The sequence below is a fragment of the Thermobia domestica genome, chromosome 18 (genome assembly GCF_964235325.1).
Source record: "Thermobia domestica chromosome 18, izTheDome1.hap1.1, whole genome shotgun sequence".
NCBI lineage: Eukaryota > Metazoa > Arthropoda > Insecta > Zygentoma > Lepismatidae > Thermobia > Thermobia domestica.
In genome coordinates this window covers 166486808-166514448 of record NC_137471.1, presented here as the reverse complement: position 1 = coordinate 166514448, position 27641 = coordinate 166486808, and the positions used below count along the sequence as shown (strand labels likewise).

The following is a 27641-nucleotide window of genomic DNA, read 5'->3' as shown; positions in this document are numbered from 1 at the left end:
TGGTGTTAAAACCTCTTACCGTGTTGACCTTTAAGTTACGGTGTATTTTCTTCATAATTTTTCTTTGCAATCACCCGATAGTATTCTTCTTTATTAATTTTGTAGTCTAACAATAGTATATTTTCTTCTTAAAGCTTCTCAGTTTCTGTAAAATTTCGTTAAAAATACTCTGTATATCACAAAATTCTAAGATATTTTTCTGTTCCACTTTCAGACAAATGTTTGGAAAGCCTAAGAATACCTCAACTTTCCTGGCGTGCCTGCTGTTTCTGTAGAAGATCATTAGTTTTTGGTCATCAGTATACTTTTTCCTTACTGATAGTGCATGAGAACTCATTTTCTATTGAGCAAAGGATGTGGATTTTTAAGATGAATGAGCGTAAAGATTGGAAACTAAATAATATACAAACAGGTTCTTTAAGTCAAATTATGTTTTCTACACTTGTAGTATTTTCAGTTACGTCAGTTTTAGTACCAGGTAGCTCTGAGGGAAATAGTGAAATGCATCGTTATAAATTTCAGAATAAATTGTACGAAATAGAGTTTGATTATCTAAAAGGTGAACAATGTTTTCTGCTTTTGAATGGTGAAGTTAGACTGAAACAAGTGGCGAAAGAAAATGACCGATATTGTGTTAGAGATTCTACGCATATTACCAGTGGAAATGTATTCGGATTTGATTTCCAACGTTTTTGCCCAAGATTGATGGACTTAGATAGGAAGACAAAAGAATGCAGAAAAGTTGATTGGGTCTTCGAGCAGAGAAGGTTTAGGAAAATCGTTAAGGAAATGCAGAACACTTTTCCAGCACAGCGGAAAGCGTTGTGGATAAACATTGTATCCACAGTGAACTCAATACTAGTCGACGAACCGGACCAACCATCCGTTCTCATGTTTCTTCATAAAAGAAATGCACGTGTTAGTTTGTGTATCGCAAAACGTACAGCGTCGAATGTTGCAGCTATCATGAACGATACTGTTTCAGATCCCCTAATATTAGACGCAGATACTATTGTACAATCTGCTGTTGAAGATACATTTCGTAGGATAGAAAAGTATTTTGAACATCATAATGCATTGGTAGTCAGTAATTTCGAACGTATTCCTGGGGATAGAGCTATGTTGTTTCATGGCTTGTGTGACAACTTCTATGCTCCTTTTAAACGTGCTGTGTACATATTTATTCTTGATTGTGATAAAGTTTGGGGTGAAGATCTTGATTGGAGTGATGTTGATAGAACAGCAGAAATAATCCTAGAAAACATGTGGAAAGTAACATTAAAGAAAGATGATTATTCGTCAATCATTTCTCGTGTAACTAATAACGTTGTGATAATAACAGGAGAGAAAGAAAATTCTTTGATCAATTGCTGATTGTAAACCTATATAGGTCTGCACAATGTATATTTTTTCTTTACTTATTTTGTGGCATATGTGATATCAGGCTGTTACCAGATCTAGCATATATTTAATATATTTTTATTGAACTTTTAAGTCACTTTCAGTTGTGAACAAGCGTATTTTATAGTCTTTAGTGGAGGAAACATCTCTTAAATGTCAGTATTCATAGTGCCGTGCCGTGAAAAATCAGCACCTGGGGCGAGAGTATACGATGGCGTCCCCGTACATATGAGTGAGGTCGACAGACTAGTCGCAAAGCGCCACCATGATTGGCGCGAAGTGTAAGAAAAAATATAAAAATAAACCCTGCTCTTCCTTGATTTTAAGCACATTTTATTACTTCTTCTCTTCCATTTTATATATATCTTTTCTTTTTTCCTCCTGAATTTTGCGCCCCTCTTACTTCGGCGCCCGAAGCCGTCACCCTGCTTGTTTCCTCTCCCTCCCACGGCACGGCACTAAATATTTAATACTGAGATTAGGATTTTCAGTATGTTTGTATTAAAAATCTTTAATCTGAATTTGTGCCTGTAATCTGCTTTACTAAGGTGAGTCACAACTTCATGTCATTTTGGATAACAAACTTGTAGAGTGTCCTATTTTAAGCATTGGCGTTTCCAACGAAGTATAAACCATGAATGATCCTCTGTTACTGCTCAAACTGTCGCGCGGTTTGGACGCCAAATATCTTGGACTAGGTTTTTTTCCCTTTAAATTAATTTGTATTAGTAAATTTGCTAATGTCAAACAACAGTAGAGGTTAATTTAATGGCTAGTTAACCCTTTTGGAATTTCCACTTCCTGAGGTAAATTCTAGACTTTCAGTCAAACAGCTAGTGCTTCCTTACTATTTATTTTGGGATCCTGGTTCGAACCTCATTTGTTTCAGAGTAGAGCATCCTTTCTAACGGTGCCACTCGCTTGTTCGTATTATACACCAGAACCGTGAAAATCGGGCAAAACCGTTTTTTTTTTCGAAAGAAATATTTTTCAAAAAATTTTCCCCTCTGGCCCAGGACTGGGTTCACGTAGGGATCTGAAACTCTCTTGAAAAATACGTAGTTATGTACACAATGCGTGTGCAAAATTTCAATATGATATCTTGAAAACAAAGGGCAGATTTTTTTTTTAATTTGAAGGTGACCCATCTATATATATATATATATATATATATATATATATATATATATATATATATATATATACTAAAAATTGACTGCGTCATTACTATTTGGCCTAGGATCATGGATCAAACCGGAAATTTTTCAGAAAAAATCACCCCCTCGGAATATTTTCACCCCTCGGGCCTGCGTTCACGTAGGGATCTAAAAAATAAGTCAAAGGTGCACACAATCCGTACGCAAAATTTCAATGTGATATCTTAAAAATGAAGGACGTGAAAAATTTTTAATGAAGGAAAAAAGTCACGCCCCTCCGTCCCCACTTGGCACCGCCAATTTGTCTGTCCGGTTCCAAAACGCATCTGGGGTGTTCTTTGGTCCATGCTTGACTTGTCCAATAATAATAATAATAATAATAATAATAATAGCCGGCTTAAATGCCTGTTATAGGACCTAGATACGCGGTCAAAGACAATTCTACGTTATGGTAACAAAGATTATCATAAACTTTAAAAAGGTTAAGTAATAACGTGATTCTTTATCACTGCTGAATACATGGTTGCTGTATTGTTTACTACATAGAACTATTATTTCGATGATCGATTCCCATTATGTGCTTTAACACGAAACAACATGGATCAACAGTAATAGATCTGAATAGACTTGACTGTCCTCAACTCTATCAGCGAATTGTAGTTTCCAATACATTGGTGTAAAAACCACACTGCACCAAGTTTAGACCTTTGCTTTATACTCATACCACTTCTCTGAACCACTGAGTCACGTGGTCCGACTAAGGACATAGGGTATTAGTGTTTAGGTGTAATAGAAGTATCAACTTTTCATATCTAGTCAATATTATATATTTGTTCTATAGCCTCAAACCCATCATGGTTTAGTTCTCAACCTATCAAACAGTGGAATGTCCTTTAAAGGTTGTAAAATAGGCCATGAAATATGAAGTTCCAACTTCTTTTAACCAGTGGTGACCACCTCCCCTCATGTCCATGACGCACCCCCCCTCAATTGTCTATCCGTAGGTGTTCTTCCATGAATAAAAAAATCTTTCCGATTAATTTTTACACCCTCTCAAACATATTTATATAGATTTTTACCCCCCCCAAATATTTCAATGACGCAGTTTGCGTCATAGCCCCCCTTTGTGGGCACCCCTGTTTTAACAATACTCTGGTACATGTCATAGAATTACATTGAAAGACGATGATCCTGTTGAATAGCTCAACTTACTTTGGCCGAAGTCGTAGACTGAAACCATTTGTGTGACATGTGTGTGTTCCCCCTCTTTCAATACCATAAATATCTAGCTGCAACCGTCTGTTTTAAAGGAATTCTATAAAAGAATACTATCGAATCTCATTTCTTCAACGTTTCATCCGCCTCAGTACAACACTGCCAATACCATGCATATTATATGTTGGTCTCTTGGTCTTTAAGACAGATCCGATTATATCCCTCGATGTTTAGGTTTGTTACACACGTTAAAGTTAGCATTCGATAAAGAAATTTATTAGAAGAAAGCCCCCCACCCCCACCCACATACATGGATTTGTGACTTCCTCTAGTATGCTTACACTTTGTGAATAAACACATTTTTGTGAGATGTAATAAAATAATGACTTATATTAAGTTTCAAGCCGTACCTTGTGCTGCTTTAATATAATGAATATAACGATCTTTTAAATACTGTGATAAGTATAGTGATACACTACCATTCTTACTGTGATCAAAGATAATTAAGCTTAAAGTATAAAGTAGTATTGGTTGTTCTTCAGCAGGTAATACCAATATTTGTTTGTTCTTTAACATCCATTCGACAAACATATTAAAATTTTACTCCTCATGAAATAAGTGCTTTTTGACGAACTTTTGAAATACATTCTAAATTCTATGGTGTGAAGTACACCAATATATTAAGTTGCGTGAGTCGTGTAATCTCATAAAACAGAGGAAAATAGGGTAGCTTACATTCCTTAAGTATAAGCCTGTTAAGGAGCTGAAAACCCTGATCCAGTTTTTTTCTGCTGTATTTATAAATAATATATATAATTATATAAAATATTTGTACAATTTGTTGTTTGTGTAATTTATATCAAACATGGCAATAAAATAAATTTGTAAATATGGAACATTTATTTATTTATATTTATTTTTTACAAATGTATTTTTTTTTTTTTAACAGAGGTAATTTCCTCTTGCAAATTATATCATTGATATCCAAGAACCATGAAGCTGTATGAAACTTCCAACGCTTTCTTTCCTTCCTTAACCTTTTTCGAGGTTCCTTCATTTAAGGCACAGATATATCACCCTTGATTGCCTACGTTCTGAGATTCAGATTAATAAGTGTTGATCGAATTGATTGCAAATACTGGATTCTTCTTTAGAAATAAATAGAGTGGATTTGAGTTTTTTTAGTCTCTTTTCGATAGAGCCAGTTGTAATAGCAACCTTGAAATTCAGTATTCTTAGGAGAACGTCAAGAAGATAGATTGAAGATACTTTAGCTAAAACAGATTTTTTTTTTAATATATAAGAAGTTTAAATTGTTTTGAATCATGAACTGGATGACGGTATGTAAAAACTCTTCATTTATAGATGTTAAAAGCAAATTAACGTTAAGTAGAAAAGTATTCATGTGTTTGACAATTTGTTTGAGAAATTTATTTCGATTATTATTAAATAATTCACATTGAAATATTAAGTGATTAATCGTTCGAACGCGTTCGCGACAGTCAGAAAAAGCCTCGCAAATCAATTTGTCGATTGTAAATTCCCCTCTTTTAAGGGTAGTCTCCGGTCGCGACGGTTGCTATAAGGGGGTTAAGCAAACGACTGATTTCTCGTTAGTTCTCCCTGAGCCTTTACAGAGTGCCAATCGTTTTGCGAAGTGGTTAGCTGTTTGAGCGTCACGTAACGATTAAAATGTAGAGGACTGTTGAGCAGCGTTACGCGATAAAGTTTTGTATTAAAGTTGAAAACATCCGTGACGCTTGCTATGATACACAAAACCTACGAAAATTATGCCTTAGCGAAAGCACGAGTGTTTCAGTGATTACAAATGTTTAAAGAAAGAATGTCGAGATTAAACAACTCATATGGCTCCCATTAATGTGTCACACTTCGGGCAATGCGGATAAGGGGGACGCGGTTTTGGACTTCAAACGACGTCTAAGTCTTTGCTTAATAACAGATCAAGTGGGAGTTCAAAATTCGATTGTGCATGAAATCATCTCAAAAGACTTCTTAATGGATAGGTGCTATTGAGACAGTTTTGGCGAGAAAAAAAGGCAACGCTCTGCAAATCCCCCCAAATCACGGACTTAACTTCGCTAAGTTTTTTTTTTTATTTCCCCAGCTCAAATTCATTTCGATAAGACTCATTTGGGAATTGTTAGAAACGTGAATCATTTGAGACATTCCTGTTCAATACATTCAGACGAATTAGAACGTGTGTTAGAACCACTGGCAACGGTGTATTGATGGTCAAGGATGTTATTTCAAGTGTATACCAGCATATCTTGAAATAAACGAATTTTACAAAATTTTCACATCTCTTTTCGGATGGACTTCACATATCTACAGTAAGTAGGTCTTGTAGTTATATAATTATTCATCTTCCTTTCCATTACGTGTGGAAGAAGTTACAAATAGAACTTGCCTTGTGTTTCTTTATCAGATGCTAATCTTACATAACTGTTTGATTTACGGTCGCTGATAAACGTTTCACCGCTTTTCGCCATTTCTCTGAGTTGGCAGGTTCTCCATGAGTCCAGGGACTTCTCTTTTCACGCTGTCAAGGGGAACAGCAGGCCTTGTGATCATGGTAAGCTAACGTTACAGTACGAGCAACGAGAGTTACCTGCTACGTTGCGATTCAGCGTTGATTCCAACATAGAAACATTTGTTCTTACACTGGTTAAGATTTTAGTAATAAGTATAAACGGCGTTGTTAAGGGCGAAATTTAAAGGACCGTTTGATCACTCACAAACTCTACTGTTGTTTTACGCTAGCCAACACACAGTTATTTCGTACTCCCAAAATGTGTGCAGACGTACCTGTTACATATTGGTCTGATTTGCTACTTTGTAAACATGAAACAAGTTACTATATACCGGGTGTATGAAAAGTCTGCGGCCATATGTCAAGTCCGTTATGAGTGAAGATACGGAAAAATACAGAGAGAGGAAAGTTATTGGAAATACTGGGTGGATTTTAATTTAAAAGAGTGGAATTTGTCCAGTTGTACGAGGCATTTCCAGTCCACACAGTAAAGCGTCCTAGGTTAAATGAAAAAGCAGCGTTGCCAATTCGAGAGGTTGTTCCCTTGTGGACTCATCATACCAAAAGTACAACCCTGTTGAGAAACGGATTCAGGTTCTCTGGATCCCTTTACCCAACAATGTGCACGTTCACCTTCTCACTTTGCATAGCCTTTCGTTCCATTTAAACAACTTTCTGAACTGGAAACGTTACTTGGGGTTCCACACGGCTTTCAATTAGAAAAATTTCACCATTTTAGATTCCAACAATTTTTCTTTCTGTCTTTTCTTGTTTTAGTATCTTACTTTTAATTGAGTTATGACCCCCAGACTTTTGATATATTCCGTGTATTTAGTAAGAAAAACGCATTGTCGAATGCTTGGTGATTGATGAATTATTAGTAGTTAATTATGAGCCGCGTCACTTTTGTCCAGCTTCAAGATTTATTTATTTAGTGCTTCAACGGTGAATAGAATCTCCAATTACACAAGGTACACTCATGTCCAAAATGATTGTCGCATATCTATAACTGTCTTCTTGTAAGAATATAACTTGATAATGATTTTGCAGGGTACTTTTAATACTGATACTATGTATATAATCGCGGAATGTATATTTGTGGTAAATTTCATACGAAAAGAATCATAAATACGAAAATTAGAATGAGTAAAACAAAATCTTGTTAAATGGAGAAGAAAGTTTTATTTTCGTTTTATTGTTCTTATTTACTGCTCTTTTGACATGAAATTTTCCACATACATGTCTTTGCCGATTATAGACATACAGTGAAACCTCTACTAACGGACACCTCTCTAAAGCGGACACTCTCTAGTACGGACACGGATAGTCTTTTCTGTCTCTTATAGGTATTATTTACCTCTATATTACGGACACTTTCTCTAGAAACAAGTTGAAAAGTACAGAAAAAATACATTTTCAGAAATGCGTACATGTATCACCAAGGAAGCATTGTAATAACATTTTTCCTCGTCAACTGGCTGTTGAGAAACTCAGATGAAGCGTCTTTGTTTAACAACACCCTCATATGCTTTGCTTGCATTCCACTCCCACTCAACCTGTTTTAGAATCAAAAGTGATTGACAGTTGCCTGCCATTTCGGATGACACGTCATTCTACTGTTCCGCTGGAATCAAGCAGAAGACATGTTTGGTATTTTTTGTCCGCGTATTCGCATATTGTCTTAGTGCCTCTATTTGTAGACGGAAATCTTTTTAAGTCATTCTGCATCGAATAAGCAATAATGTGTAAGTTGTTGTGAGCTTTCAAAATGCCACGAGAAGCGATAATGTTAAAATCGAATTGATTGAATTTTCGAAGAATACTGAGGTGTGCGAAGGATAGCTGAAAATTTTTGTATCGGTGAAACACAAGCACCTGAGACAATATAAAACCAAGACAAGTTAATAAAGTTGTGGTGTGAAAGTGACAATGAAAATAGTGTTTCATTGCTTTGAACAAAGTTGGTGTGCAAGTGAATGTTTTTATAGAGTGCGGAATGAAAAAAATTCCTGTGTTAGGGTTGATGCCAAAAGCTAAGAATTTGGAGGTAGCAACAGAAATGAATGTTTCAGATTTCAAGGTCTCGAACGAGTGGTTAGAGAAGTTTCGGATTAGACACAAAATTTCTTTCAAAGCTATTTGTGGAGAATCCGCAGATGTCGACATGCCCACAGTCATAGAACGGTTTGATAAATTACCTTCAATAGTTTGTAATTACTCATCACCCTATTTACTAATTTACGTAAGAAAATATCGAAACCTCTCTAAGACGGACACCTCTCTATAGCGGACAATTTTTGATTCCCCACGGCTGTCCGCTTTAGAGAGGTTTCACTGTACTAACATTATAAGAAATACCGGGCGAATTCGTTATCAAATTATATTCCAACAACAACATATTTATAGACATGCGACAATTTTGGACATGAGTGTACATAAATAGTTTATAATATTTATATATTATGCATAAAAGTAAATATAAACATAATGATAAAAATAAATATCTGAAAGCAACAGTAATGATTATTGTAAGAGTATAAACCAAACGAAACCATTTGGTGCAACGAGCCGTTCCACGCCATCTGTCAGTGATTGGTGGAACTACGTCTTAAAGAATTGAATGTTAATAGTATTACAAGTAAAGAAAACATTATAGAAGAAATATTCGATTTACACATTTGTATACAAACACACATATATATATCATATTCTGACACAATATATTTTTTAACTTCTTTGTTAACAGAGACGTAATGCTAAATACAGATCTTTATTTAATATTGATGTGCTATTAAACCTACTGCACATTCTATATAATAGAGAACCTTTATAGATTTCAGCTGTGGGAACATCTACAGTCAACATTTGTCAATTACGTAAATAGCCTGGTCTAGCATTGTCATTTTTTTTTATTTTTTTATTTTTTTTTTTTTTGATAAGAAATTACAATTGTCAACATGAGAATTCATAATTTTATAAAGAAATAATTGTTGAAAAAACTCACGTCTGTTACTCAGACTAACATAGTTAAATTTACGTACAAGAGTTCTATTCTTATAACAAATAGAGATATCTTAAGAATTCTTTTAAATACTTTTTTTTTTTAAAAGGATTTATAATATGAAGCCCAAACAACTCATGGATATTCCATTTTCCTCCGAACCAGTCTATTATACAACATAGATATGGCTACATAATCATTTAAATTTGTGGTGTTCCGTATAATGAAATTAAATGTTCAGCGTGATTATTTACGTATTGTAGATTACTGATACCTTATTACAAGATGCGTAGGTTTACGCAAAGAATTAGAATGATAGTTTCATCTCATTGAGCCTTTGTCGAATTGGGTAACATATTGCCGAATTGTGCAGAGATTTCAGAACGTAATCTGGTAGCTGAGCGGAAATTAAGTTCATAAAGTTAAAAAAAAAAAAAAAAAAAAAAAAAAAAAAAACTTTTCAAACGACTTCGCTAGAACCCTATTGAAATAACAAGACCGAGAACGAAAGTGTGAAACAAAGAAAGTTAATAAGCGTATCTTCGATGTAAATCCTGCTGTGAATGAGAGAATTTGGTTGAAGGTTTTTTAGCGGATTGAGTTTGAGTGATTTTGAATTTAACGTCTCTTTCAGCAGCGAGGGTATATGAGACGTGGACCTTCTGATTAATGTGGAATCCGAACCATATGAGCTTCCGACGGGAATCGATCCCGGGTTTTAGGGATTGATTCTCTTCCCTAAAGCAAATGGAAAACTGTTTGCGTTAAAGAGGTAAAGGGACATAGAACTCCGCTAAAGAAAGCCATAAGTATTTGGGATAGAAGCCAAAATATTGACGATTACCTTTTTGAACCTGTATGTACTATCTGGACGCAGCAATGTCTATTTAATTGTTGTAGCAACATCGCATGGTAACTGACATCAAGTGTTCCCAAAAATTTCTTGGAGTTAAAAGTTTTTTGCTTACGTCTCTGCTCTTTTATTTCAATCCGCAAAGAGCTTTCAGCACCAACGATTACTTTCTTCAGTCGGTTGTGATGTCACCATAAGAAAGAACAGTTCCGTTGGAAAAGACTTTTAGGATAGATATATACGAGGGTCATTTAACTCGAACTCGGTCGTGTGCGCAAGAGACAAATGACGAACGTAGTTTGTTCCGTGGATGTGTACGAGTCAGATCAACACTGCTGCGGTTCCATATTACGGTGTGTGTGGTGAGTAGACATTTTTAAAGGAAATGTTGTGTGAAATACCGCCCTAACGCAATGTGCAAAACAGCGCGTGTGTATCAAATTCCAGGTGGCACGAGGGCGAAATGGTAGGATGATTCACAGAGGATTAGTAGAAGCCTGTGGTAAATCTGGTCTACCGTACCGGACAGTGGCAAGATGGGTTGCAGCATTTCAGGCGGGACGACAGTCAACAGACAAAATTTACAGTGGAGGACATAATCGAACGGCTATGTCCCAAATTCATCTTGCAAGACTAGGGACACTGCTTGACGGTAATTGGCGCTGGACTTGTAGTGAATTGGCGTAGGAGCTGAACATTTCTTTCGGATCAGTGTTCCACATGCTAACACAAGATCTTGACATGCGGAAAATTGCAGCCAGATGGGTACCTCATGCTCTGACCGAGGCTCAGAAGTGGCATAGGTGGGAATGCGCGCACCTATACCTTTAACGTTACAATGAGGAAGGTGATGACTTCTTGCACATTATTGCAAGTGACGAAACATGGGGAGATCTTACGAGCCTGAATTGAAACTCAGTCGAGTGAATGGCGCCACCGAGAATCTCCACGACTGAAAAAGCAAGAGCCAGCAAACGTGAAGGTGATGATGATAATGTCATTCGACCACAAAGGTATTATCCTGTCACATCAAGTTCCACCGGGCGTTACCGTCAATGCGGCATAGTATGCTACATACCAACATTGCGGCGCAAACGTCCACACCTCCTGAGTCTGGACCAATTCTCTACATGACAATGCCAGATGCCATACAGCCAATCCAGTACAGACTCTGTTACGACGATGGGGTTGGGAGGTACTGGAGCACCCACCATACTTCCCGGATATGAGCCCCTGCGATTTTGATCTTTTTCCAAAAATGAAAGAACCTCTCAGGGGTAAACGTTTCAGAGACATTCCCAGCATTGTTCGTGCTTTTGGGCGCATTGTCAACACCCTCTCACAAAGTAGGGTTTTGACAGGTGTTCAACGGTTCCCAGACATCCGGCGAAGGGTTCAGCAGGCTGGCGGAGACTACATCGAGGACTGTAAGCTTCGTGAGGTGAGTGATTCACTATATACCATTTCACAACTATGTTGCCACTTCGAGTTAAATGACCCTCGTAAATACACCTAATAATCTGAATGAAACATTAATCAAATCGGAAATTTGAAATTATTCTAAAACATTATTTCCAAAGTATAAGTCTGATTTGAAAAATCTTTTCGATTCAAAGAATTCGCTCAAGAAATTCACTGTTCAGTTACTCTGTTTATACGTGTTTCGTTATGAGCTTAGGTTAGATTAGTTTCTGTATGTTGTGCTCTGCCGATGAAACTTCCTTGTGGCTACTTGGATAGTGTACGCACCTTTGGTATGCAGACCTGGATTTGGTTCTAGGCGGGAGCTCTTGTGGTTCGGATCCCACATTAAGCTATAGGTCTACGTCTCATGTAGCTTCGCTGCAAAACGGGATACTAAACTCAGATCCAATCCAATCAACTGGCCGATGTACTTGTATTACGTGGGAGCACGAGTTTTGAGAAACAGCAAGAGTAAAGGAGTGGGGCGATTCATAAGTGTTAGCCTCATACGACTACTCTTGAATCCTGCCTTCGATATTCTTCTTTTATGTCATCCAGTACCGTTTCTTCAGCATGTTCCATACTTTTGCCTTCTGGGTTTACGATGTCACACGGTTTAGAATTGGAAAATACTGTTTTATTCATTTGAAGTTACGAGGTTAAGTCAAACATTATCCACAATACTGACATAACTCTTCTTATATTGCTTATGCTGACCTCTGTCCTCGTTTATTTTATTGTCATGCTATGAAAGTTTGATCCTGATTCCTCCATTTGTCTTTTTTTTTTTGTTTGTTGTTGTTGTTGTTGCAGATAGATCATGACCTCTCCATTATATGTTTGCATCAAAGAGGGGGAACGTGCATTGATCCTATGTTTGTGGTCGGAAGGGGCCGTAATCTATTAAAGACTTTCTGCACAATACGGGAACAGTGTCTTGCCGCAACGAAGTGTCTACGAATGGATTGAAAAAGTCACAAATGGTTGCGCAAGTGTTATGCACGAGGGAGGAGCCGGACGACCTCATGTATGACCACAAATGACATGGTTCTGTTAGACGACTGACTATTAATGAGGTGGCACATCGTCTGGAAATTGCTCATGGAACCTGATACACCTTCCAACCACAAAAACCGCATTACTGCTCGTTGTTCCTCTTTGGTGCAAACTTTTAATGGGCCATGATCTATCTGCAACGAAAGAAAGACAAATGAAGGAATTACAATCAAACTTTGATAGCATGACCACAACAGCATAACAATAAAATAAACGAGGACAGAGGTCCATATGAACAATGTAACAAAATTGTCAAAATTGTGGATAATTTTTAACTTACCCGCGTAGTAACATTGCGCTTGCTTCAAATGACTTTTGAGCCATGTTTACAACACTTTTTTTTTTTTTTTTTTTTTTCAAATTATCGATTGCGAAAAGGACCCCGTTCAGAGCTTATAGAAATCCCGTTTCTGTTAAACTGGCTGGTATTGCAGTAGGTTGTGAATTTTGGTCCCCTGATAAAAAGTCTCAATGGGCATGAAGCCTGAAAATCCCATGTTCTTAAGATATCCGCTGATTATTATCGTCACTGAAAGGCATACCCTCCCTCGTAAACTAAAAATAATAATTAGGTAGTCATTTTATCAACGATTGTGATCTTACGGCAAAATACATACAAACAATCAAAATTTCTGTTTTCGATATGGTTCGCACATAATTACTTTGTTGTTGCTGGGAGGCAGAATATTAAATTTATGCATGTCACGGCATCCTCTCAGCTACAGTCTCGAAGACCATATTTATCTTAGTTAGCAACAATTTTGAATAGAATTGTAGAAGGATCTATTTGTGTTCGACACCTTCAACAAGTAATATGAAAAATTCCACAATGAAGGCTTCCGGTGATCCACTCCTTGATCGCGACAGACAACACTAGGAAAAACTTGGAGATTATGTTAAACAATCGTATATACCACAAATTCACTATACGTGCAAGTGTAGGAATCGGCATGTCGTAACCAGAAGTGTTATGAATTCTGAAATATTGAAGTTTTAAGTTAAACCATTTAAACTAATGAAAAAAGGAAACAATCGATTTTTTATTTATTTTACACACCAAATCCTCTATAGGTGCGAATTCTAACGAAAAGAGTGAAAAAAATGAATGACTGGATCGGGACTCGAACCCGGGACCTCCGGCATACTGTGCTGATGAGAGTTTGAGTGGCTGTTCCGCGGACTGGGCGGCGTAGTGGTTAACACGGTATGCCAGAGGTCCTGATCCAGTTATTCACTTTTTCACTTCGCGTTAGAATTCGCACCTATAGAGGATTTGATGTGTAAAATAAAAAATCGGTTGTTTCCTCCTCATTAGTATACATATGAAATCACAAACGTCATAAGGTGCTCGATATACGGACACAGGATTGTCCAATCATAGGAGGGGGCTGTGGTACATGGTCCAAGGTGAGAGCATCAACCTCGAGAGTGAGAGAGTGGATGACTGTTGTGGGAAGTGGATTGGGTGGCGTATTGGTTAACGCATCGGCACGGTATGCCGGATGTCCCAGGTTGAAGACTCGTTCCAGTCAGTCAGTTTTTCATCTTTGCATTAAATGGTATGAGCTTCAGCCCACACAGTCCATGAACGGTAATTACGAAAAAGTTTTTTGCATTTAATTTTTAAAGAAGTTTGAAATTGTTGATTTTTGTGGTTTACTTATTTTTCGTGCATTTACCAACAGTGCAAGCTGTTTGGGTAGACCAGATCCATGTTCAAAACGAAAACCATCGGTAGACCACGTGTACGAGTGTCGTGTCGAAAGTTTTGATGATATGGCTGTGCTACGCAGCAAGATAGTTCATGTGTATGAAATGAAATGATATTTTTTGAGTGTTTTCCTTTCCGTTTGGGTATAATACGTTTGTGTATTACAGTTCATTACAGAAGGGTGAAATTGCAGAAATGTATAGGGAACTCTGCATTACTCTGTATTGGGAAGGATTCACGAGAATTTGTATTATAAACTAATAATAGTCATCATCATAAGGTATTCTGCCCATATTGGCAGGTCACTGGCCACAGCTAAAAGCTTCCATGCTCAACGGTCTTCCGCTAATTTCTTCGTCTTCACGTATGACCTTTCTCTTTTTATATTGTCCATTAATTGTAGCCTCCTTCGCCCTCTCCCTCTCTTTCCTGCCACCATACTCTCTAGCACGTCCTTCATGATACATTTTCTTCTTAGGTAATGTCCCAACCAGTTTCTCTTCCTCTTCTTAACAATATCAAAAAGTGTTCTTTTCTCTTCCACCATTTCTAACACCCTCTCATTCGTTTTCCGCTAGACCCAAAAGTCTTGTTTTCAACTTTTTATTTAAGGTCCCACAAAACAAACATTTCTTCCCTCTAAAGGCTTCTTTCACCAGTCCTATCGTTGCTTTTATTTCACGTTTGCACTTCATATCATTACTAAGAGTGCCACCTAGATATCGAAAACTATTCACTTGTTCTATTTTCTTCCCTCCCACTTTTATATTTGACACAGTCCGCTTCGTTCCAGTCACCATGGTTTTCGTCTTTCTAACATTTATTTTCATCCCATATTTTTCAAAGCCCTTCCTCAAGGTACGCTAACCGCTTAGATATGAGGGAGCTGTTATTTTAAATTTTGCAGCACAGGACAATAGTCATCGTCATCATCATAAGTATTCTGCCATTATTGGCAGATCAGTTGCTGCAACTGAGAAGCTTCCATGCACCACGGTCTTCCGCTAACATCTTCGTCCTTACGTACAATTTATCCATTTTGATATCATCCATTAAGTGTAGTCTCCTTCGCTCCCTCCCTCTCTTTCCTGCCACCATAGCCTCTAACACGTCTTTCACCATACAGTTCCTTCTTATGATGAAAGACGTGTCCATGTTTCTGACCCATATAGCACAATACTCCGCACGGAGCATTTTATAAATCTTTTTCTCAACTCTTTATTCAAAGTCCCACAAAATAGTCTCTTCTTTCTCTTAAAGGTTTCTTTCGCCATTCTTATACTTGCTTTTATTTCACGTTCACATTTCATATCATTACTAATAATACTGCCCAGGTATCGAAAACTAGTCACCTGTTCCATTTTCTCCCCTCTTACTTCTATATTTGACACCGACCCCTTTATTCCAACCACCATGCCTTTTGTCTTTCTAACATTTATTTTCATCCCATATTCTGTACAGTCCTTCCTCAAGTTTTCTAACATCTTATTGATTTTCTCTTCAGATTCTGCAACATGCGCCATATTGTCTGCAAATCTTATACATCTAGTCTTTTTCACTCTCTCTTCTAAATAGATATTAAATAATGTTGGCGAGAGATAGCATCCTTGTGGAACTCCCCTTCCAACAGCACCCTCCTCTGTCAGTTCCTCCCCTATCTTAACACTTGTATATAAGTTTCTTATGAGTCTTCGATCTTCATAACTTTCATACATACGTCTTATGTCATAAAACTAGAATTATAATAGTTATGTGAAGAAAATAATTCTAGTATTTCAAACCAAGTAATTTCTTATCTCTTTCTAACAAAACAATACACAATCCTTTCGAAACCATTCCAGACTCTATAGTTATTTAGAGATCATTATTAATAGTTTTACTGTTACATTTAGGGTCGCAGTTATGTATTATCCATATACTTGATTCCATGTGCTATCGATGTGAGGTTCCAGAATTTTACCTTGATTAAGGAAACGTTTAGTTTCACCACTGCTAGCAGCGTATAGTTGACCATAACTTAAAGAACAACATTGTAAGTCCTGCAATTATCGTATAGATAGACTTACTTCGTACGTTGACCCAAAGCATGTTGCAATCCAGAATGAAACTTGCTTTCCCTTTACGTTTAGTATTTTTGTGAGAAAAATACTAGGACGCTGATCTAACTCAGTCATTCTATAGTGTAACAGGGTTTCTGAATTTGAGAGTCATGCTTTTAGGGTTAAAAAAAGAAAAAAAAAGTATTGTGAAGCGATGTGTTGAAGCCATGGAAAAAGGAAGTGGCAGAGTGAAAAAGATTAAAAAAGATTGAGATTGATTGAAGATATTTGGAAATTCATCGCCGTTAAAACTAAAGGTTGTCGTTTGAATATTTTATGTACGAAGTAAGTCAGTAAAAATCATTAATAACCACTTGTTATGATATTGTCCTATATTATTGCATGGTACAACCCTGTTTAATATTATTGTGCTGTCTTCTTTATAGATTACCCAAAACTTTCGTTCATGTAGTCTTCAAAACATAATTTTATAAAGTCTCCCGTGTCCCTGTCATTGGAAACATCTCAACCCTCTAATATTCCATAAGCTGTAGGTATTTACAGTTAGAATGAACTTCTTCAATTTTTTGTTACCCTTACTCATATGGTGTAAGCTTTACTTATACTGTGCTTAACTCGGACTCAAGTATCTGTGTAATCAAAACTCAAATCTCACCTTGCACCCACAGCAACCAATATTTCAGTTCTATCTGAAACCATCTTCAAGCGCAGGTATAACGCAAGCCGGAATCTACGTATGATTACATTAGTATATCCGAAAACCTGTAAGTAGAGAAATTGCCACCGAATAACTGTAATACATTTCTGTCAATTCTATTCAACATTTCTAAGTTTTTATGCAAATAAACCTATTGCCTTGTGGGTGCAAGGTGAGATTTTGAGGTTTTTTTTTTTTTACTGTGTACCCGAGAGCACACTTTAGTAACTATCTGTGTAATCCTCTTGGAATTAGTTGTATAACTTACCTAATTTAACTTGCCTAGTAAACACTGAAACATTCAACATTCGAGCTTTCTATAGTTTCTATTATTCTACGTAGCCTTGTCATCAGATACAAATACTCCAATTATTGTTCATTACATTAGCGGAATTGAGAGTGCATGCTCCACTCCTACCCGCGAAAACAATAAAATGTTCGCTTTTTGCATGTTTATGAATATAGAAACTTTATACTGTAATAGTTTTTTTTTTTTAATTAAATATAAACTAATTATTTGCTGAGCAAAACTATATATTTTCATTAAAATTCAACACGAGTTACAGTTTCGCCAACTAACTCTTTGGCTTCATTAGACACTGATATAGGATGTGTAAAACTGTAACACGTGTTGAATTTTAATGAAAATATATAGTTTTGCTTAGCAAATAATCAGTTTATATTTAATTATAACAAAACAAAGTTTCTACTTATGGAAAATATCACAGTTTTTTTTTAAAAAATATTATTATTTACTTTCGGTGTTCCATCTAGTTAGTTACTACTTGCTCATATTACGAGTGTTCAGAAAGTAAGGTTACAAAGCCTCCAGTGAAACGTGTATATATGTTATTTCATACAACCAATACAGCCAACAGATATTTACATACATTAGGTTATTTTTCGACATAATCTGCATATCGGTTGCTTCACTTGTCGCATCGTGGGATGAGTTTGAAGATTCCCTCCTGCTAAAAATCCTGTCCTTGCGTGTTCAGACATGTTGTCGCTAAGTGTTTCACCTCCTCGTCTGAACCGAAGCGGCGACTTCCTAAGTGTTCCTTCAAGTGCGGGAACAGGTGAAAGTCGCTTGGAGCGAGACCCAGGCTGTAGGGAGGGTGGTCGATGATGTCCCAGCTGTGTTCAAATCTGTTGATGCCGTGCTGGGTCGGCCACTGCGCCCCTCGTCGCTGACTTTTTCTCTACCAGTCACAAACTTTCGACACCATTCTGCGACATGCGGACGATACATTACAGTGTTCCTGTAAACCTCTACCAGCTGGCGGGGCGTTTGAGCCGCGGTTTCATGTTTTGCCCCCAGAAATCGAATAATTAAGCGGACTTTATGGCGAGACCAGTTTTTCAAACAAGTCGCCATTTGTGTTTACCTACAACTAGCGCCATAAGTGGCGGGTGGCTGAAACTCTGCACAGTTGCCAACTCCATGTATTTACAATTACCGCACACTCCTCGTTCGTCTCTAACAGACGAAACTCCAGAAATATCGGTCTTGTAACCTTAGTTTGTGATTCTTCCTCATATAGTAAAACTGCATATTATTATTATTATTCCTAGCTTTATTTTGTTCTTATTGACTTACAAAAATAATTCATTCAGCTGAAAATTATTAAATATTGTCAAATTCCTTTTGCTTATTATTCCAGTCTGTACACAATGTTCGCGACAAATTGAACGGGTATTTTAGGCACTAATTTGAAAATATCAGAACATTGAGGATGAAATGTGAAATCATATGAAAAGAGGATTTTAACTTCAAAACATTATAAAGTGAATCTTCGAAACTTAAAACAACTTCCTATTGCCGTGGATTTCCTGGCATTTCAGGCCCTTAGCAATATTCAAGCTCTTTCTGAGGTATACATTGCATTCTGTGTAAAGAGACATCAAATAAAGTAAACGAAAAGTGTGCATCTTTAGAAGTCATTGCTCATCGGGCTACGGCTAGTTCTGTGAAAAGATCTAATAGGCTCACTCAGAGTTCTGAGAATTAGGCACGAAACCAAAGGATGAAGAGAAATGCAGGGATTGATCGGATAACCACTTAAGTAGTCCTTCAGATTTCATTTTAACCACTAGACCTCATTTCGCATAGCCTTGGTGTTAAAAACCCACTTTAAACTTGAGTGGATCAAGGGCGGCACGATAGTTTAGTGGCAGAGCGCTCATCTCTCTTGTGAGGAGTCCTGGTTCGATCCTCTACCTCGCGAGTTTCTGATGGAGAATATAATGTTGATGGGTTTTCTCTAACTTCTCCTGTTTAATCTCTCTCTCATCCCACGGATTATTTCAATACCTTTCTCTTTTAGCCTCAAGGGCATAACCATGGTACGTAAAATTAGAAATTTCATTCATTTTTATTAATTAAATGATAAAAAAACCGGTCTAAACAGTCCTTTCCATTAATGGATATTCAGCTTCGGCAAAAACACTCAACTTTGGACATGTTGTCTTCAGTTTGTACCTCTAGTGTTTCATAATTCCTATAGTGGTTTTAAACATAGAGAAACGTCCTCAACTACAGAAGTTGAAGAAAATATCATGTACAGTAAAACTTGTCAAGTTGGTTAGTTGCTCATCTTGGCCTGGTTTGTCTTGAACCTGCATTTTCCCATTAGGACATACTTATTACTCTGTAAATTGACTACCTGTGTATCTTGGAAGTTGCCCGCGTTGAAGCAATGTTTAATCTATGGTGATAATGATAAATTTACCTGCGTATCTTAGCCACGCAATATACCGTTTTGTTATTTTTCTTAACTCTTTCGTATTCCTATATGAGAGACAGATGTTCTGTATATGTGACTGGAAACAAAGAAGCATGCATTCCCAGGATTTGTTCTTGGAGGTCAATGGCCAGAACACTGCCCTGATGAAGGGGTGGTGAAAGCACATATAGGAATTGAGGAAGTAGTTAACGTATTTGTTTACTCTGTCTGTTTTGGTAATACTATTAGTAATATCGGCTTCTTTCTTCAGTTGGGAGCTTTAGTAATTCCGGAAAATTCTCAAGGTGAAGCTAACCATCTCAATTGTCAACTATTGGCACCAGATGGCTTGTGGAAAGGTAGCGGGGGTTTTGAGATATGAATTCCGTCATTTTCTCAAAACGTACATATATTAAACATACTGTAGTAATTTTTTTCTAGTACTGTATATTGTTATGATTACTCTGTATACATTATTTAAAAGTAGCTGCCGTGCCACTACTTAATAAAATTTTACAATCAAGTAATACTAAAAATTCTATTCCAAAAATACACCAATCACACTTATTTTCTGTAAGTTGGCCACCTGTCTAAGTTGACCACTTTTCAATAGAACCGATGGTGAAAAGTTTTACTGTATTATGTGGATTAATGGTAACTTTTTTTTTTTTTTTAAAGTTTAGCGTCGCACGATTATGAGGCTGAGATGGCTAATGAATTATATGGTGACATGAAGAATCTAGGATAAAACGAGACAATTCCGAGAAAACTCTCAGACACGGCGTTTACTTACAACAAAGCCCAATTGGCACGAGCTTAGATCGAACCAGGGACCCCATGCACAACAGGTGAACGCTCTACCACTGAGCCAGCATGATCCGTAATGTTAACATAGCTCATGTTCATGTACAGTGAAATTACAGTATCTCTCAATATCAAGGGCTCTTCGTGAGACCTAATATATAGGAGTTGACATTGTATGGTTTCCATCATATAAACCATCCATAACATGTTTTATTGTGTAAAATATTGAATGATCTAATTACTTTTTTCTTTTTTCGGAAACGTATTATTTATGTTCTTCTGTATTTTGTTAAAAGTCCATTTTTCATCAGTAATATATTGTTGAGTTGGGAATGTTTATCAACTTATTATAGCCAGAAAACTTACTTGTTCTACAAAATTACAGTGCAGCATAATGTTGAAAGGTTCGTTGTACTGCCTGGCAGTTCAAACAGAAGATTCGGAAAACAGTTCGTACTAAATCTTATTGCTAAATTGATTTCATGTATTTCCTGATAGGTGCTATAGGTTGTATTTAATATTTATAAAGACAGAAACTTGTTACATCACTTCCTTGTAATATGTATTGTTTCAAACTTCGCTCGCTTTTTCCTCCGTGCAAGTTATTCAAACTTTGACATGATGATGATGATGATGATGGCAGTTTTCACTCTGCAAAATTCGATAACTTGAGTAAAATACCTTTTAAAAATTAATATCTATGCCTTCCACATTTCCGAGTTATGATGGACAAAATTGCTAAAACGTTGAACTAGAAAAGCTAGAAAAATATTTCAGAATTGTTTAGTATACTAGAAATAAGCTCAAATTATAATCGTAACCTGTGTCGCATAAGATATCAGATGTTAAATACATGTGTTGATTATCTTAAGAAAATAGGTATGAACATTTTAGCATTAATATTCACTCTCCCCCACCCCCCCCAAAAGAAATCGGAAGAAAAAGATGATTATTATTATTATTATTATTATTATTATTACTACTACTACTACTACTACTACTACTACTACTACTACTACTACTACTACTACTACTACTACTACTACTACTACTACTACTACGCGTGGGTCGTTCAACATACAAGTTTCCCTAAGCTGTAAACAATGTGTTTTAAGATACATTTGTAAACTCTACATATATGTGTAGATGGGCCTTCCTCACTTCTCCACGTAATCTCCATTGAGATTCAGGCATTTGTCTCACTGTTGCAGCAATTTGTCCAAACCCTTTGCAAAAAATCAGGGCTCTCTCCCTGATCATAGCTCTCTCCTTATATTTTGCTTCACTTGTTCATTACCAGTTGATAGGAGAACAGGTCGCTTATGCCAAACCTGAACCCTTCTTCGGGGAAATGCAGTTCAACATAAGCGACTTGGTCTCTTCTTGACGATAACGCCCACCCTACTCAGCACGCAAATAAAACACAAAATTGAAGAATTAGGGTGGGAACGGCTGCCTCACTCTCCATACAGCCTCAATTTAGGACCGAATTACTTCCATTTTCTTCCAGTGTTAAAGTCTGCATTGCAAAGTGAACCTTTCGAAACATATGAAGAAGTGAAGTGCAATGTGAGGAAAGTCTTAAATGGCCAGAGCCCTGATTTTTTGCAAAGAATTTGGACAAGCCAGAATCTCAATGGGAATTATGTGGAGAGGTGAGGAACGGCCCATCTACACATGTGTATATATAGTTTAGAAATAAATGTATCTTAAAAAAAATAAGTATTTTACAGCCTAGGGAAACATATCGAACGACCCACGTATTATTATTATTATTATTATTATTATTATTATTATTATTATAATATAACTATTCAGAATAACTTCTTAGCGTGGTTAGGATGGAAGTTCAACCATTTCAAAGATACGAGTTTCTCTTGTATATCCAAAGAAATCCATCTTTTGTCTTTAGCCGATAGACGATACATTTTCGATCGTAAATTTTTTCAAAATATTCTTCATGGTGGTTTGTCTATTAATGGTTTAGTGTCCAGAAGAACTCTACCGTAAGACTAAAAATTTTGTTTCTTGTCGTCTCCAAAACTAATACTATAAAATTTTCAATTTATAAAACCATTGATACTCGAAATAAAGGGCCTGCCAGGTTTGCCATAAAAACCAGACTTTGTCACGTGATCAAGTCAAAAGTCACGTTGCATGCTAAATCGAGTCTGGAGATTCCAAATCGAAATGTGAAATTTCAAGCACGTAACCTCCGCGTGGGGCGCCCTGGGTAAAAAAGGAGATGCATATATTTTATCATTGATTTTACTCAAATAACTTGACTTCTGACAATGACCTGTCCGTATTTACTTTACCTATTATACAGCATTTTTAAGCCCTTTATTTTGTCTCTGCAACAAGCTTTCAGTTAACCATCTCCTTATTATAGTTTTTGAGATATGTGGACGATTTCTTTTTTCTTTATTATTATTATTATTATTATTATTATTATTATTATTATTATTATTATTATTATTATTATTATTATTATTATTATTATTGATTTTTCATTGACATTAATGTTTCGTGAGTTTGACTATGTTCCACCCATTTTAGGACATTTTTTTTTTAAATGTTGAATCAGTATAGTCTGTTCTATATTTAAGCTGAATTTCAGCCATCTCCCTCTTTTCGCTTTTGAGGTAAGTTGAGGAATTATTTGCTTTTCATTGATTTCCATTGACATGTTAATGTTTCGTAGTTTTTGACTATATTCCATCAATTTTAGGACAATTTGCTTTTGGAATATAGAATCTACGTAGCCTCTTCTACATTTGAGCTGAATTTCAGCCTTCTTCCCCAAAGTCAATTCACATCATTGCAAGCGGATAGGCTCTTTATCCTATTCTAAATATTTTCGAAACTGAATTTGTTAAAGTCGTTTCAGAACTTAAGATTTTAAAGTACCTTTAACGTTACTTACTTAATTTAGTGAGGTTCCATTTGAGTTTTCCTTTTAAGTGTTGTTTGTTCGGAATTTTAACCATCTCTTATTGTTTTTCCCTTCAACTTTTCTTTTTTCTTCTAGGTTTATTTATTTATTTATTGCTACATTATCGGATACTGCATGTTTTCAATTTTATCTTAGTTATTGTCCCAGAGTATATTATTTTTAAGTTTTTTGGACCAAAACATCCAATATATTTCATTCAATCAGAAATTTTCTTGTAGGCCTTATATCTGGAAAACTACATATAGTGTAGCCAAACTCAAACTATCCGTTATCAGTATGATGTGTTTATTCCATAGAAAATACAAAAACTCGATTTAGGGGCCGTTCAAAAATTTTGTGGCCCCTGATCCAGAAACTAATTATTGGCCAAGATCGCAATTTTTTTCCCCCTAAAATTCATTTATGTTGATTTTACGAATTCGACTGCATGTACAGCTTATGTTCCTGGTGTTTTTTGCCTCTGTCAAATATATTCTAAGACTGTTGTATATGTATGGTTGCAGTGTCATGTACCTGATGCCTGGGCACACCTGTGGCTATGTATGCTGTTTGCTTCCGTAAATATTTAAATTAGATTATAGGTTTCAATCGAAGTATAAAATTGTTTATTCTCTGTCTTGCACCTCTTAACAAATGATTTGTGTATTATATTAATTTTCTGTTTTTTTCCTTCTTTCTTTTAACTTTATATAGCAACGTCCAAAGACAAGAGCGCATCTCCGTACAATGAAGGAGCAGCGTCCTGATGATGGTGAAAGAGTAGTCTATGAAGATGGCGAAGTGCGAAGTGATGACTCCTCTGATGATGGCAAAGAAAGCAAAGAAACTGTACCGCAGATCTTGTATCCATTGGATAGACTGAAGGAGTTTGGATTGGATACTGCAGGATATAGACAGAAGGACTCCCAATTGCAAGGTGCAGGATCTAGACAGGAGGACTTCCAGTTGGAAGGTGCAGAATTTAGACATCAGGGCGTTCTATTTGAAGCTGCAGGACCTCATAGTGTAACACCTCCCAGTGTTACTTTTGTTAATAAAACCCACATTCAAAATTATTTCTATAATCCCTGTTTTTGTAATGCATGGCTAATTGCCGCGCTAATTGCAATATTTGTAGTTTTCTATTCTATTCTACCAGTACATGTTTTCAGTTCTTCTTCATCTCCTGATTGGAAAAGTAAGCAAAAAGACATGGAGCAGGCTGTAAGTAAATTGCAGCGTCTGTTCCCTGCACAGAGACGTGACTTCTGGAGTAAGGCGAAGGCAGGAATGCGAAATCTTTTGCTGGAGGAAGACCCACAGAAGCCCTTTGTTTTACTGATGCTTAGTAATTCTGCTAGAAATGAAAGTTTGTGCCTTGCGGAAAAAATTAGTGTGTCATTCGCCAATTTATTTGGCACAGATAATGAACCAGAGATAATCAACACTACGGATATAGAAAATGAATCAACGGAACAATCGTTGATCGTGCATGAAAAAATGTTTTCACATTTGGAGCAAGGACGTCGTACAGTGGTAGTTGATAATTTACTAGAGTTCCCAGTGCGGAGAGTGTTCAGAACGTTTCATGCATTGTGTGATAGCACTGATGCACCATATAAAAGGGCGATTTTTATATTTCTTGTGGAGTATCCAAGAGCCACTGGTGATTTATCAAATCCTGAGAAAGTTGCAGAAAATATTCTGAAAATTACGTGGAAAAGTCAATTAAAAACTGATGAATATCCGTCCTTGATAACACGTCTGACGGAAAGTGTGGTTGTAGTTGAACCAGAACAAACTTCAGAAGGGAGAAATTGCCGCATTTTAAAATAAGCAAATTTTTAAAGGTACATGTAGGAACACTACTTAACAAAATAATGACAAAACAAATCAAGCTTTCACACTACTATACTTGTGGTAAGAAACGTCTTTTTGACATGTAACATTTGAGCTTTTTTGTTTTCATTATATATAGAATCCTATTGGTGTCCTGTTTTCTATGTACGGAGGCTGTTAGTAGTTGTTCCAGAATTACCATTTTGTACTTCAGTAATTAGCGTCTAATTAACGTACATGCACAATAGTAAATGTTACTATTGAATTAATGAAAATTATTTTGTTTCTAAACTGATAGTTTTCTAATGTAATAACTATTGAAATACGTGAAGTAATGTACATGTACCGTATTGATGTGATGTACTAGCGATATTTGTGATTCCTGTAAGGACTTAACGATGATTTTATTAAGAAAGTTTGTGTGAATGAAGAATACGAAATTGATTTCCAAGGAATTACGTATAAATTATTGATTTTTACTGGTATTGTTGATTCACGGTCTGAATACAAGCACAACTACTAATTTGTGGAACAATAATAATAATAATAATTATGACATTTTATACAAAGCTTAAAAGTATTTTGTTGTCTAGGTGTCTTTTCCTTTGTTTTCTTCATTATTTTTTCTAATCTGTATAACATTAAATATTGACTGCTGATTGATACAAGTGTGTTTATGCTTTTGAAAATATTGGGTAAATTAAAATATACCGTATTTTATGGACTATAAGACACACGTTTTTCTTCGAAAAATTGTCTCCAAAGTTCAGGTGTGTGTCATACTCGAAATTAATATAAAAATGTCCATTGTTTGATTTAAAATTCCCGCCAGTCTTAAAAATGGCCATATTCGATGTCGCGAGAAACCTATCTCTATCTGGCAACATTGGATTCAACTGGCAGCAGCAGTGCACCGATGAGACGAACATGAGTTGCGGGGATTCACAAGCTTGCTAACTCTTGCTAATGAAAATGGTAAAAATGTTACGGTATATATATATATATAATGCGTCTATAGTCCGTAAAGTACGGCAACATTTTATAATGTAGCCTTTTGGTAGTTCTGAAATGTTAGAATCTAAACTATCAAGTATTTTCGACAAGTTGCACGGTGGTGAGCATTACACTTTTACCTTCGCGTCTCATATGTTTTGATGACGTTAATATGCACACTTAGAAAATTTTGAGAGTTTTATTATAAAGCATTTTCATACGAAAATATTTAATATGAACCATAAGACGCTAATTCACAAACTAGATGAAATCAGAAGATATTTACAGCTCAAATATTTTCATCAAAAATCCTCTTTATATTTTCTGGAAATAAAATATTTATAAAGATATATATATATATATTAAGTGTAAAAAGAACGTTTTCTTTTCTTTAAAAAAATTACGAATTGCATCATCTTAACATAACATGGAGTTACATTGTAAAACTTTTGTGTCATTATTAATGTATGTCGTTTTAAATATTGAAAAATTACTGTTAAATTCAATATGTTCATTGTATAAATTTATCAATATAATTGTACATTAAAATGCTGCTCATTAGGACTGAGATGACCATGATTTTGTATTAGATAATGTAGTGATTGAGCTCTCTGTGTCATTATCTCTAAATGTTATTTATTTTGATTTGGAATAAATTGATAAATGCTGTGGTTACACGTGGAAATTATTTGTAACATATATCGTCCTCATATGTTATGTCTTTTTACTTGTGTTTCTGTATTTTACACAACTTGCTTTAATGAGTAAACACTACATTATGTGATCCTATTAAGTTCAAAAGAAATCTGAGTAGACGCACAAGCATGAACATCAGTAATAATTAACATACATTTTTGCAGCATATTATTTCTAATCTACCGCTAACTTATTATTATTGACATGAGTTGGTAATAACTATTGTTAATGAAATTTTTCAGTGTAATGTCCCTTGATTATGGCCATTATGCTAAGGGAGACTATGAGAAAACAAGTAAATGTTGCTGGAAGAATTGGTGGAATGAGAATGTAGTAGGAAGCGGGAGCACCCCCCGAGAAAACCTCCAGACACGGTGTTAGATATGAGTGACAGGCTTTGTTTATCAAATGGTTGATAGTGCAGTGTCTTTATACTAAGATTTATTCAAAGTTATCACTAGTGCGTTATAAATAATATTGTC

At 36.0% G+C, this 27641-nt stretch overlaps 1 protein-coding gene across 6 annotated transcripts in view; it reads left to right on the top strand.

Annotated features, from left to right (window-relative positions):
• Nucleotides 1-27138, top strand: part of LOC145675577 (uncharacterized) — a 60428-nt gene extending 33290 nt beyond the window's left edge. For 3 of the 6 annotated variants that reach the window (XM_081746095.1, XM_081746097.1, XM_081746096.1), the window contains one exon: nucleotides 24346-27138. In XM_081746095.1, the coding sequence (XP_081602221.1) occupies nucleotides 24346-25467 (1122 nt within the window). In that variant the 3' untranslated portion in view covers nucleotides 25468-27138. Of the gene's footprint in view, nucleotides 1-214; nucleotides 4662-24345 lie in introns of those variants that run through there. The other 3 variants (XM_081746098.1, XM_081746099.1, XM_081746100.1) reach the window with 1 other exon arrangement.
• Nucleotides 27139-27641: the final 503 nt, after the last annotated feature.